At 49.9% G+C, this 12,177-nt stretch overlaps 1 protein-coding gene across 1 annotated transcript in view; it reads left to right on the top strand.

Annotated features, from left to right (window-relative positions):
- Positions 1–12,177, top strand: part of SH3RF3 (SH3 domain containing ring finger 3) — a 376,001-nt gene that overhangs the window by 297,784 nt on the left and 66,040 nt on the right. Inside the window, exons 6-7 of the mRNA XM_050753008.1 lie at positions 2,396–2,566; positions 6,794–7,047. Coding sequence (XP_050608965.1) covers positions 2,396–2,566; positions 6,794–7,047 — 425 coding nt within the window. The remainder of the gene's footprint in view (positions 1–2,395; positions 2,567–6,793; positions 7,048–12,177) is intronic.

The following is a 12,177-nucleotide window of genomic DNA, read 5'->3' as shown; positions in this document are numbered from 1 at the left end:
TCGCATACCACCCGCCCCTGGCCAGGAGCCAGCCCGGCTGCACATTCTGCGTGTGGCCACTGAAGCAAACTGTTCTGACATCATAAAGCAACAGATGAGGCTAACTTAAGCAGGATTTACACTCAACTGTATTTCTTTGAGAGCGGCACATCACTTTGTGCATCATTGTTACTGATTCACAAGCCTTCCAGGGATCCAAGCCATCTCTGCACTCTTCCTCTCCTCGTCTGCCTTCCTTTGCCTCAGCCCAGGCTGTGTGGAAGCCACTGTCCCCTCCGCTCCCCTTCTCTTTCCTCCTCCCCCCTCCCCTTCTCTTTCCTCCTCTATCCTCTCCCCATCCTCTCCCATCCCCTCCCCATCTCCTCCTCCTTCCTCCCCCTCCTCCTACCTCCCCCTCACTCCATCTCTTTCATCCCCTCTCCTTCTCCATCCCTCCCCGTTCTCCTCTCCTCCCCTCCAGCTTCTCTGCACAGTACATAGGCACATGTTGGCTGCAGTTGTTTATCATTTTCACTGCACTTTTCCCTTAGTGTATTTCCTCTATGGTGATCAGAACAGAATCACACCCTGGGTTCTCTCCATTTGTCACCTGGACATAGCATTGAAACTGTGAACACAGTTGGGGGGCAGGTGGAGTTCCTCTCCTGATGGCTTTGTGTATCCTCCTGAAGCCGAGAGTTGGTCCTGACTTCACTGTCAGTGTTCACCATTTCAAACAGGGAAAGAAACAAAGATGCCAGCCACAGTTGAAGCCCACAGGATGTCCCTAGGGGGAGGGCATGAGGGACACCTGTAAACAAAGGAAATAGCCAAGGTCATTGAATGAGGGCAGAGGGACTTGCTATGTAGGATTAGGATGTTCAAAAAGGGTGGCAGATTTCATGTTAAGGCCAAGAAACTTTTAATCTCTACAAGGTTCTCATGCTGTTCCAGAATATTCCACACTGGTCCTCCTTTTTTCCTTCTTGAGCCCTTGTGAGCTGCATTCTGTTTCTGTTTTCACTGTAGAAGCTTCCTCCAGCATCAGGAGGGTGCAGTGGGGGATCTGTGAGCTTCCCTCACATCCCCAGAGACATACTGTGTACACAAGCCACTGGAGAGGGTCAACATCCCCACCCAGCAGCCTACACTGGTGTGAGATCCACCAGATGACTCTTCATTAACATTCATCTTTGGTCTCTTATTGAACTGAGGCCTCCACCAGCTTCCGTGGCTGAATCTTGTGAGCAAATAAAAATAATCTGATTGATTCTCTCCATCCATTCAAAACCAACCTTCCCCAAATCCCAAAAGTAGCAGAGCACTTTTGTAAGTATTATCCAGTCCTTATAAGGAAAAGATAGAGGGTATAGTTAAGTATTTTATGAGAGTAGCTTGGCCCGTGGGCTGAGTTGGAGGCACAGCATCTAAACCCTAAACTAGGATTTTCACCACTAAATTTAATCTTTTCTTGTTTGCAAATAAGACTTAAAATTAAGGCCGGGGTAATCCCAGCGTTTTGGGGAGGCTGAAATGGGAGGATTGCTTGAGACTAGGAGCTCAAGACCAGTCTGGGCAACATAGGGGGACCCCATCTTTACAAAAAATAAAAAACTTAGCCAGCACGGTGGCACACACCTGTGGTCCCAGCTACTTGGGAGGCTGAGGTGGGAGGATCACTGGAGCCCAAGTGGTTGAGGCTGCAGTGAGCTATGTTTGCACCACTGCACTCCAGCCTAGGTGACAGGGTGAGATGCTGTCTCAAAAACAAAAAAGGTCAAATAATTAATCATGGCACAATTACTGCAAAGAAGTGTGCAACCACAGTTTTCTAACTTAACCACCTTTCCCTTAAAAAGGGCCTCGGAGGTCTCTTCCAGCTCTGCTTGATCGGATAAGCCAGGCAGGAAAACCAGTCCAGGTTAGATTAAGTGAGGAAAACCCAGCCCAAGACTAGCTTAGCTCACCCTCAGTTTTCCCTAAGGTTTCCCTTGCTCAGAGCATCAGACTTTAGACAGTGTGAAGAAGAGGAAACCACCGGAAAGTCCAAAGACCTGGCCCTGGGATGCAGTTCAGAGGTCCTCGAGGGCTTTGGGGTCACTGTGCCTTACTGAGCTGCCTTCCCACCTTGTCAGATGGACAGGTGGAATCCTCCTAAGGCTGTGGGTGACAGGCACACCCCTCCCCTGCAGGCAGCTCCCTGCAGGCCCCCTCCCTCCCCTGCCTCGTGGGTTCGTTGTGAGGAGTGAGCCGGGGAGGGTGTGTGGGGCCTCTGTAAACTGCAGAGCCCCCATAGAGACTTGTGGGTCTTTTTAGGTTGGGTTCCTCCAAAGACAACCTCCCCCCAGGAATGCCGGCCAGTCCCCTGTTCCCCAGGAGGGCTCCCACTGACACTGGCCCCATGCTTTGCCCGCAGGTACCTGGCGCTCTATGCCTACAAGCCCCAGAAGAGTGACGAGCTGGAGCTGCACAAGGGAGAGATGTACCGGGTCCTCGAGAAGTGTCAGGATGGCTGGTTCAAGGGGGCGTCCCTGAGGACCGGGGTCTCTGGGGTGTTCCCCGGAAACTACGTGACACCCGTTTCCAGGTGAGGGCATGGTGGTGGCAGCCTGGGCAAGGAGAGGGCAAGGACCTACATGCCTTACCGCTGTTGTTACTGACGGAGGCCACTCTGTGAGCCGGGCCCAGAAGGCAGCAAGGCCTCCAGTGCCCAGGGTTCAGCCCCCGCTGGTGTCCCCAGACCCGCATTTCACCTTCTGAGCTGGGTTTGCACTCAACTCCTTGACTGTCCTCAGCAGACATTGGCCACCAAGGGGAGAAGAACGGGAACAGGAGGAGCAGGAACAGGAAAGTCACCAGAGTGAGGTCTCAAGTGTGAGTGTGTGTTTATGTGAGGACAGTGTGTGCACATATATACAGTAATATTCAGTGTGTATGCATGTGCAGAGTGTGTGCACGCTTCTGTGTGCTTGCGTGTATGGTATTTGTACATGTGTGCAGTGTATGTGCAGTGTGCATGCCTGTGCGTATGCATACTGTAAGCACAATTTATGTGCACGTGTGCATAATGCAGGTACAGCATGTGTGTACGCAGTATGTATGCTTGTGTGTGCAGTATGTATGCTTGTGTGTCATCACATACAGATGTGTGATATGTAAAACACTATATACGTATATGCAAAGGAAAAATGATATATTCCCAAAGGTTAACAGTCGTTGAGTGGTCGCATCGTGGTAATAGATTGTTTTTTCTTTGTGTTGTCAGTGTTTAATAAGTTCTTTGTTCTACTGCTTTTATAAAATAGAATATGTAATTTTAGCGTCACTGAAGAGACAAGGGGGTTGTCTGGGAATTTTTCACTGAGATGAGGGTCCACAGCTTGGTGACATCAGTCAGCCTCACTGGGCATGGCCCTGTGTTGACACTGCAGCACACACACACAAGTGAAAGACGTGGCCTTGGGTTTCTCCTGTCTTTGGAACAGGGCTACAGTGGAAACAATTAAATAACCCGTAGACCCTGCATTGATTGCTGGGCTGATTCCTACTTGCAGAGTGTTCTCGGGACACATGTGGTGTTGATATGAGCAGCTCTAGTTCCTAAGGCAATCTTCAGCCAGGGCCTCTCTCGAGGTGCCCAGAAAGGGCCTAGGGATTGATGGAGTTGCCCAAAGCCTGAAAGGTCTGCAGGCACAGGGCTAAAGGGGCAGTTAGAAATCCTTTGCTCAGGTGATGCTCAGCAGGGAAAAGCTTGAGAAGCAAACTGCAGCGAGGCTTCAGGAAATGCACCCCCTCAAACCCAGCCACCTGGTCAGAGGGGTGGCTGCTTAGGGGGTGAGCTGCCCACAGCCTTCTGAGGCTTCATCAGTGGTGTGGGGCGACTTGCCCAGCGTGCGCAGCCCCGAAGGTCTCTGGTCTGGATTTCCCACGCCAGTAGCTACGGGTTGTGTCTCTCAGCCGGCAACCGGCCTGTGCTTGAAGCGCTTGACCTGGAGTTGGGCTCACCTGTCGTGTCATCAGATAGCCCTTGCAGGAAAGCACAGGTCACCCCTCTAGATTAGGGGACTCACTGACCAGCTGGCACCCTCCAGGAAGGCACAGCCTGAGATGGCACGTGTCCACACCTCCGGGCTCGCCCGCCCTGCTGGGGGGCATCACTCTGTCACACGCCCTACTCTTGTATGAGGAGGCGGTTCTTCCTCCACGCAGCAGGTTACAGCGGCAGCTTCTGAGGGAGGCCATCGGCTTCCCAGTTTCCAGTTTCTCTCCTCTGATTCTTCCTTTATCTTTACCTGAGAACTTCCACAGACCTTCAGAGATGTAAAGCCTGCGGTTTAAGTCCAGCTTCTTTGCGTGGCACTGGGGCCCTCCACCACCTGGCCGGGCGACTCCTGACGTGCATCAGTCAGCGTCACCACGGGGAGCTCTCTTAGGCGGCCCTCACCCCCACAATACTGGAATGCCTTCCACCCTCTTCCTGCTTCTGAATTAAATCACTGAATATCCTTCAAGAGCTGGGTCCTAAGTCCACTTGCTATATGAAGCCTTGCCTGGAGGCCTTCATCCTTGCCTGTGCCATAGTCAGGATGGACAGCTCTACCCACCTTGTCATCCCAAGCAGCCCACTGACAAGTTCTGCCTGTTAGGGTCATCTACAGGCATGCAGGATCCCCCCTCACAGGCCAGCCCCTGCGCCACAGTAGCCATCTCCAGCTTTGTTTCCCTGGCTTCTTGCATACCATGTTCATATACGAGGTGCTCAATAAATGCTGATCGAATCAATACATGAAATCTAGTTGTTCTGATCAAAATGTCTCCTCAAGAACTGTCTTCTCCTGCTGCCAGGGAGTTTGTTATGGGAAGATCCTCCATCTCCTGACACTGGAGCTCGTATCGGGGCCCGGGCCCCTCCCTCCACCTCTGCTGTGCACCTCATGGTTGCTCACTCTCCTCAAGCCCTCTTGGTGTGTGTTTTTCAAAGAATGGCAGAGCCAGGAATAAACATTAAGCAAAAGCCACTCCAGATCGAGCCCCAGTAACTGCAGTGTTGGGAGGTCATTGAGTGTCCTCTCTGGTTCCTTACAGAACGAACCGCCCCCGGGTGGGCTGCCCCCAGGTCAGTATGTTAGAGGCCATGGGTCCCTCACTGCAATCCATAGCTCAGCACAAAACAGGAAATCTGGCCTTGGTCTTTATCCCCGGAAATGGAAGACAGCTGTCCCCCTCCAAGGCTGTGCCCCCAGGACTTATAACTTTCATGATCCCTACTGGGTTCAGGACAATTGCCAAAGCCACCCAGCAGAAGGCGATGCCTTATCTGGCAGTGATTGGAGGGCAGGCGAAGGCCTACCCCTTCCTGCATAGACCTGGATTCACCAGCTGTGCTTGCCCTCATCGTGCTGGGAGGCCCTGGAGTGCTGGTGGGCTCTCAGGGCTGCGAGTATAGTGCCCAGAGTTGAGCATTCTGAGTTCATTTAAAAACCTGGTGCGGGAGCCGGTGTGTGGCTCTTTCCGTGACGGCACGCACTAAGGAAGTAGGACTAGCCCAGGGTGTCTCTGCCATCCTGCCATGAGGGCAGAGGGAGAGGGTTTTCTGCTGTCATGAGAGGCAGATGTGTGTCTGTGTCTGTTGTGTTCAGACTTGTCAATATCACCTTGCAAATTAGTGACTCATTTGTGAGCTCACTTTATTTAGTTTTTAAAAATGATTTCCTCGGGGAAAAGTGAGCTCAACGGATAGCAAATGGGATTTTTAAATTCATGGTTTTGGCTGACCTGCTAACAAGCTGGATTGCTGGGGTGAAGTTCAGCACAGCTCTGAGGGCTGGGGAAGGAGGACACCACCAGGTTCCCTTAGCAGGTGAGTCCTTTTCCAAGAGGCCCCTCTCCTGTCAGCTGCTGTGCGGAAAGCCCTCTGTGTTGCCGGGAGCTTCGCTGCTAGAGGTCATGCCCAGTGGTACCAGCCACAGGGAGATGGCTGGACCAGGCCCAGGAGACAGGGGCAGGCAGCCTGTTCTCCCACCTGTGGCTTTTGGTGTGTCTTGGAATAAGATCCTGAAGGGACGGAAACGGGAATTTACCCAGCTCTTGGACAAATGGAAGACATTTAAGTCCCCTGAAACTGAATCCACAGAAGCTTCCAAGCCCCTAACTCTGCCATATTTCACATCGCTACCTCCAGGACATGGGTTAAGTACAAATACACAGAGGGAAAGCGTGAAAAGCCCAATTTCCAGAGTGGCTGTGTTCGTCTTGTGGAAGCTGATTTCATCTGGAAACTTTGGAGTGAAAGGCCATCTATTTCTGGTATGGAACTGCAAGCTCCCAGACATTCAGAAGGACGTCGTGCTGTGTGTGCCCTTTCCCAGCAGCCAGCAGGTGCGAGGTGGCAGTCGTGCCCAAAGGGGGCCAGCATCCTTGCCATCCTTTCCCCAACGTGCTGGATGCGTCAAGGCCTCGCGGGACATGACTGAGTCATCTGTTCTTTCTGGGTGTATCTGGAGACACACAGCTGTTTGTAAGAACAAACTGAGGCAGTAGCTCTGGTATAAAAGATTTGATTCGGCTCATTCCTCTGTTTCTCAGGGTGGCGTTGCTGTTTGTTAAATATTTCACACTGACAGTTTGCAGCCCATGAAGTTCTTGTAAAGGGGGCCCTTGTGCCAGTGATGAGCACTGTTTTAGGACTTTGTCCCCAGAAGAGTTGGCCTTCATCTCTCAGAGCCAGCAGGTAGAGCGAGGCTCTGCCAGAGGCCCACGTGGCGCCATTACCTCTGAGCCTCTCATCAGAATTCCTTCTGCTTTCTCTCCACAGGGTGCCTGCAGGAGGGGCAGGGCCGCCCCGGAATAATGTGGTCGGAGGGTCTCCACTGGCCAAAGGAATAACCACAACCATGCACCCAGGCAGTGGGAGTCTGAGCAGCCTGGCCACCGCCACCAGGCCTTCCCTGCCCATCACCACTCCCCAGGCCCATGCCCAGCACCCCACAGCCTCACCCCCAACAGGCAGCTGTCTGCGGCACTCAGCCCAGCCAGTGGCCAGCCAAGCCCGGAGCACCATTTCAACAGGTACGTTCCCAGACTCACAGGGGCCTCACCCTGCAGGGCATCAATAGTGGGGCTTCCTGGGACATGCTTGTGAGACACATCATGGCCCAAGGCTCCAGCAGTGCGTGTGCAGCTGGTGGTATGTGCTTGTCATGCTCGTGAACGTCTGATCTCTGGGAAGTTCACTTGCCTTATCATGTTACCCATCCTGGCAGCTGAAGTTAATTTACAAATATTTACACGTTTCATTGTGGCAAGAGGGCCTCATGGGCTAATAAGATTAACACCGGCACTTTCAGATGCCTCCCCCGTGAATGACTGCGAGCCAGCCACATGGGTCTTCCATCTGCCGCCTTGCAGGGCTTCCCAGCTAGGCGGCATCTCACAGGACAGGGCTAGGGTACACTCGGGTCCAGACTCTTCCCTTTCTGAAGTGCTCTGAGGCAGGAGGAATGACAGCTGTTGATCCTTCGCCTTCATGGCAGCTGGAGAAAGTTAAGGAAAACCAGTTTGGCCCTGGGATGTTGTGAGATGAAAAGAAATTACGGGGTGGACCTTAAGGGCATAAAGAAGGTAAGCACATCTTGGTTGGTGGCTTAGTGTTGAGCTAGTAAGAACAGCTGATGCCGGATTCGCAGGCTGATCTGGGAGCCCATGCCACGGCATCTTCCACCACGGTGGAGCCAGTGACGCTGGCATGATGCCGAGTACCCTGGGACAGGAGGGCGTAACCCAGAATCTCTCTTCCCACCCCAACTCTGTCCTCAGAAATCATCTCTTTTTCTCACAGTGAGGCTTAAAGGGCAAAAATAATGTAAATTCATGGAAGCAATAAAATGTACTATTTCTTCAACCAACCAACACAATGACCCATTCGAAGTGTCCAGAAAGAAGCAGCTTCTCAAGTGTGGAAAGAGGAGACAACACTTAGCACAGCAGAGGCCATATTTCCTTCTTTGGCTTAGCTGATGGGACAAGGGGTAAATGTCTGTCATCTACTTGCCCACCCAAGTGGGTGCAGGGCGGACTTCCGGTACCCAGTGCCCAGCGTCATCACTGGGTTCAGGTGGACTTTGGATGCCTGGTGTCTGGCACCATCAGTGGGTGCAGGGAGACTTCAGGTGCCCAGTGCTGGTGGTGTACCTGTCAAGCAGTGGGTAATTTAGCACCAGGAAAGATTCATGGGTGGCCTGAGCGCTACCCTGGTGTCAGAGCCTTCAAGACCTACTCTGCCATCACAGAGAATCTGTAAGTCTCTACTAGTATCTTTTTTACTTAAATTAGCCAAGAATGATGCTTTGTTTTCGCAACCCTGGCTCCAGGGCCCTGGGAAAGAATCTGCAGCAATATTACCGGGTGCCCGAGCGCACCCTGCAACCCGTGACCTTCTGATCAGCCATCCTTCAGCATGGGTTACGTGGATCTGTTTTCTGGTAGCCTCTAGCTGGGGATACAGTCATTGCAGTTGGCAAGTGATCTGGTGATCTGAAGTCGTGCTCCCTGACTGGTCAGAGGCAGCCAATATGCTTATCTGTTTGGCCCCTGGAGCACCCAGGCAGGACCAGGGGAGCAAAAGTCCCAGGCCAGGGCCGGGCGCGGTGGCTCACGCCTGTAATCCCAGCACTTTGGGAGGCCGAGGCGGGCGGATCACAAGGTCAGGAGATCGAGACCACGGTGAAACCCCGTCTCTACTAAAAATACAAAAAATTAGCCGGGCGCGGTTGTGGGCGCCTGTAGTCCCAGCTACTCGGGAGGCTGAGGCAGGAGAATGGCGTGAAACCGGGAGGCGGAGCTTGCAGTGAGCCGAGATCGCGCCACTGCACTCCAGCCTGGGAGACAGAGCGAGACTCCGTCTCAAAAAAAAAAAAAAAAAAAAAGTCCCAGGCCAGGTCCCTTCTGGTTTTAAACATCTCATCCAATCAGCCGGGCGTGCTGTACAAATGTTTCCACATGCACCAGCACTAGAAAGGGTGAGTGGCCTTACTCATCACGGTGAGTCAGCATCCCAGTGCAGTGACCCTGAGTTGTCTGCCCAGAATAGCCAGTATAATGGTCTTTCCACACCAAGCCTTGCTAGAAACGTTCCCAATTCAAAGAAGAAATGGAGCCCTGCCAGTCACTTCTCCCTCTGTGGAATAACAAGCAGTATCAAAAGAAATTGGCAAGGCTGTGGGGCCGTGCAACATTGTGTCTCAGTCCTCCATCACCATAGTAACCACGAGGGTGCCATGAGCATTCTCTTCCATCAGTTTAATGTTACACACGGGGAGAGCAAGGCACGGGATGGTTAAACGGCTCCCCCATGCATCCCAGCCCAGCACTTGTCCCCACGCTATTGCTGTCACAGCCAGGTTAAAGAATGGCTCCTACCGAGCCATATCAGTAAATTAAATGCCACTGAGTTCCCGCGGCATTTTCCACTTCATTCTGCATTTAGAGAGAGAAAAAACACTGTTGACAGTCCAAGTAATGGATTGTTCCCCGCAGTAATTGCCCATTTCAGCAGACCCCAACCCCGGCGGGTGGGAGGCATTTCATCAATGTTCTCATCTCGAGCCAAAGTCAGGCAGTTTGACAAAGGCTTAATTGCATTGGCCATAGCATCCAATATGATTTGTTCTGCTTGATTAATGTAACTCCTTTCCCAAGGGCAGAGCACCCCCTGTAAAGTGCCAGTGTTCCTTGCACACTCCTGTCTATGCTTAGTAGGAGCAAGAGCCCAGCAGAGCCATGAATTCATCAGCAAAGAAGCACTGAGAAGGAGCTAGATACAGGCAAGGCACCCTGCAGGGGTCTGGAAATGGAGGAGAACCAGACAAGCCCCATTTCCACCCCAGTTAGAGAGAAAGATTAGAAAACAAAGTTCTGTGGTGGGTTTGGTAAAGCACAGCAAAGGAGGCCTGCTTAGGTATTAGGAAAGCATGAAGGAGGGAATTCATTCCAACTGGGGACGAAAATAGGAGGAGGATTAGGGGTAAGGCATATGGAAAGTTTTCAAGAGGAGGTGATAATGACTTGAATCTTAAAGGACAAATAGGAAGTGTCTGAGACAAAACAGAAAAGAGATTCGGAACAGAGGAACCAGCATGAGCAACGGCCTGGCAATGAGGAAGAGCATAACTCTTTGTTTTGGGAAACTTTATTTAGCTGTGACATGACTAAAGCAAAGGTATGGAAGAAGGAGAAGTCCAGTGTGTAGATGACAGTTCCCTGCAGAGGCACACTGTCCTTTAAATCTGAAAGGTGGGTAGAGCTCAGCATGCAACAGTAGGAGAGTGTGGGAAGCACTCAGGAAGGGGAAGCATGGGGAGCTCCTGGCCTGCCGAAGCCAGGGGCCCCTGGACACTGGAATATGGGTAGGGTGCAGGAGCAAAGAAAGACCCGCAGTGAAGCTGAAAAGCTAAGCAGGACAGAGCATGGAGGTTCTTCTAGACCATGTCAGGAATTTAGATGTTTATCCTAAGGGCAGTGGGGCCCATTAAAGGGTGTTGAATAATAGACATAGTCATATTTTTGTGTTTAAAAGATTGAGCTAGACTTCTGCTTATGGCCAATCTGAAGTGATGAGGACGGGAGTTACCCTCCCACATGAAACAAATTTAAAAAGCCAAATATATAAAACAACAGTTTTCAAGATACCAGACAACCAAGGACTGATTCACGAGAGACGTTGTAGGCACTGGCAAAGGGTAGCAGGTAACCAGGTGGAGGAGCCCCACAGGCTCTCTGCAGTGAGGACCTGGAGATTAGAGTCTGTGACAGAGAGGTCTGGAGCTTCCAGGGCAGTGATCAGAGAGGAGAGAGCAGCACAGAGAGGCTGCAGAGCATGCCCTCAGATCTTCAGCCGACAACTAATCTGCATATGAACATGAGAAACATGCCCAAAGCCAGGAAAAGAATCAAAGAAAGAAAGGATTAGTGCTCACAGTGCCCAGAATACACACCAGCTGGAAATAATGCCTGTTCCCACCAGCCAGACTGGAAAAATTGCAGAAATCACCAAGCATTGAGTAATCTACACAGGACCTTGCCTCTGTAGTGGGGAATGTTCTGTTCAGACTGAGCACTGTTCCAGTTTCACCCAACAGCTCAAAAGCAACACTCAAGAGTCAAGCTATTTCTGATTAATTTAACTTTGTCCCAGAACAAAGCTTAAGAATATTTATAGGAATACAAAAAAAAAAAAAAAAAATCCAGCTCTCAACAACATAAAAATCACAATGTCTCATGTTCAATAAAAAATTATGAGGCATGCAAAGGAGCAAGAAAATATGACTTATAATGAAGGGATCCGTCAATCAATCAAAACTGACCCCAAATTGACGTAGATGTTGCAAAGACATTTAAAAATGATATTACAGTTGCCTTTCACATACTCAGAAAGTTAAGTAGAGACATAAGACACCCAAATCAAACTTCTAGAAGTAAAAACTACAGTATGTGAGATCAAGAATATACTAGATGGAATTAATGGCAAATTAAACATTGCTGAAGAAAAAATATTAGTAAACTTGAAGACATAATAATAGAAGCCATGGAAAGTGAAACACAGAGATAAAAGACAATTTTGAAAAATGAACAGAATCAGTGAGCAATGGGACAACTTTAAGTGGCCTAATATATGTGTAATTGGAGCCTCCAATGTAGAGGAGAGAGGTAGGACAGAAAAATGATTTGAAGAAATAATGACCAAAATTGTTCCAAACTTGATGAAAACCACAAACACAGTTCAAAGACAGTTGGTGAACACCAAGCACAAGAAACATGAAGAAAATTATAACAAAGCAAATCACAACCAAATTGTTCAAAATCTCTGACAAAACACTGAAAATAGCTGGAAGAAAAAAGATACATTACATGAAATAGAAAAAAAGATAAGGATAAGGATGATGTCAAAAACAGTTCAAGTGAGACGACAGAATAACTAAAAAAAGTACTGAAAATAATATACCTGTCAATCTACTCCAAGCAAAAATATCTTTCAAAAAAAGCAAAATAAATATTATTCAGAAATAGTAGAACTACAAGATTTTGTCACTAATAAATCCACACTATTAGAAATGTAAAAATAAAATTATTTAGAAAGAAGGCAAATGATACTAGGTAAAAATGAAGATCTATACAAAGGAATGAAAAGCATTGGAAATGGTA

The sequence above is a fragment of the Macaca thibetana genome, chromosome 13, assembly GCF_024542745.1.
Source record: "Macaca thibetana thibetana isolate TM-01 chromosome 13, ASM2454274v1, whole genome shotgun sequence".
NCBI lineage: Eukaryota > Metazoa > Chordata > Mammalia > Primates > Cercopithecidae > Macaca > Macaca thibetana.
Note: the sequence above shows the minus strand (reverse complement) of the source record. Positions and strands in the feature narration are given on the sequence as shown.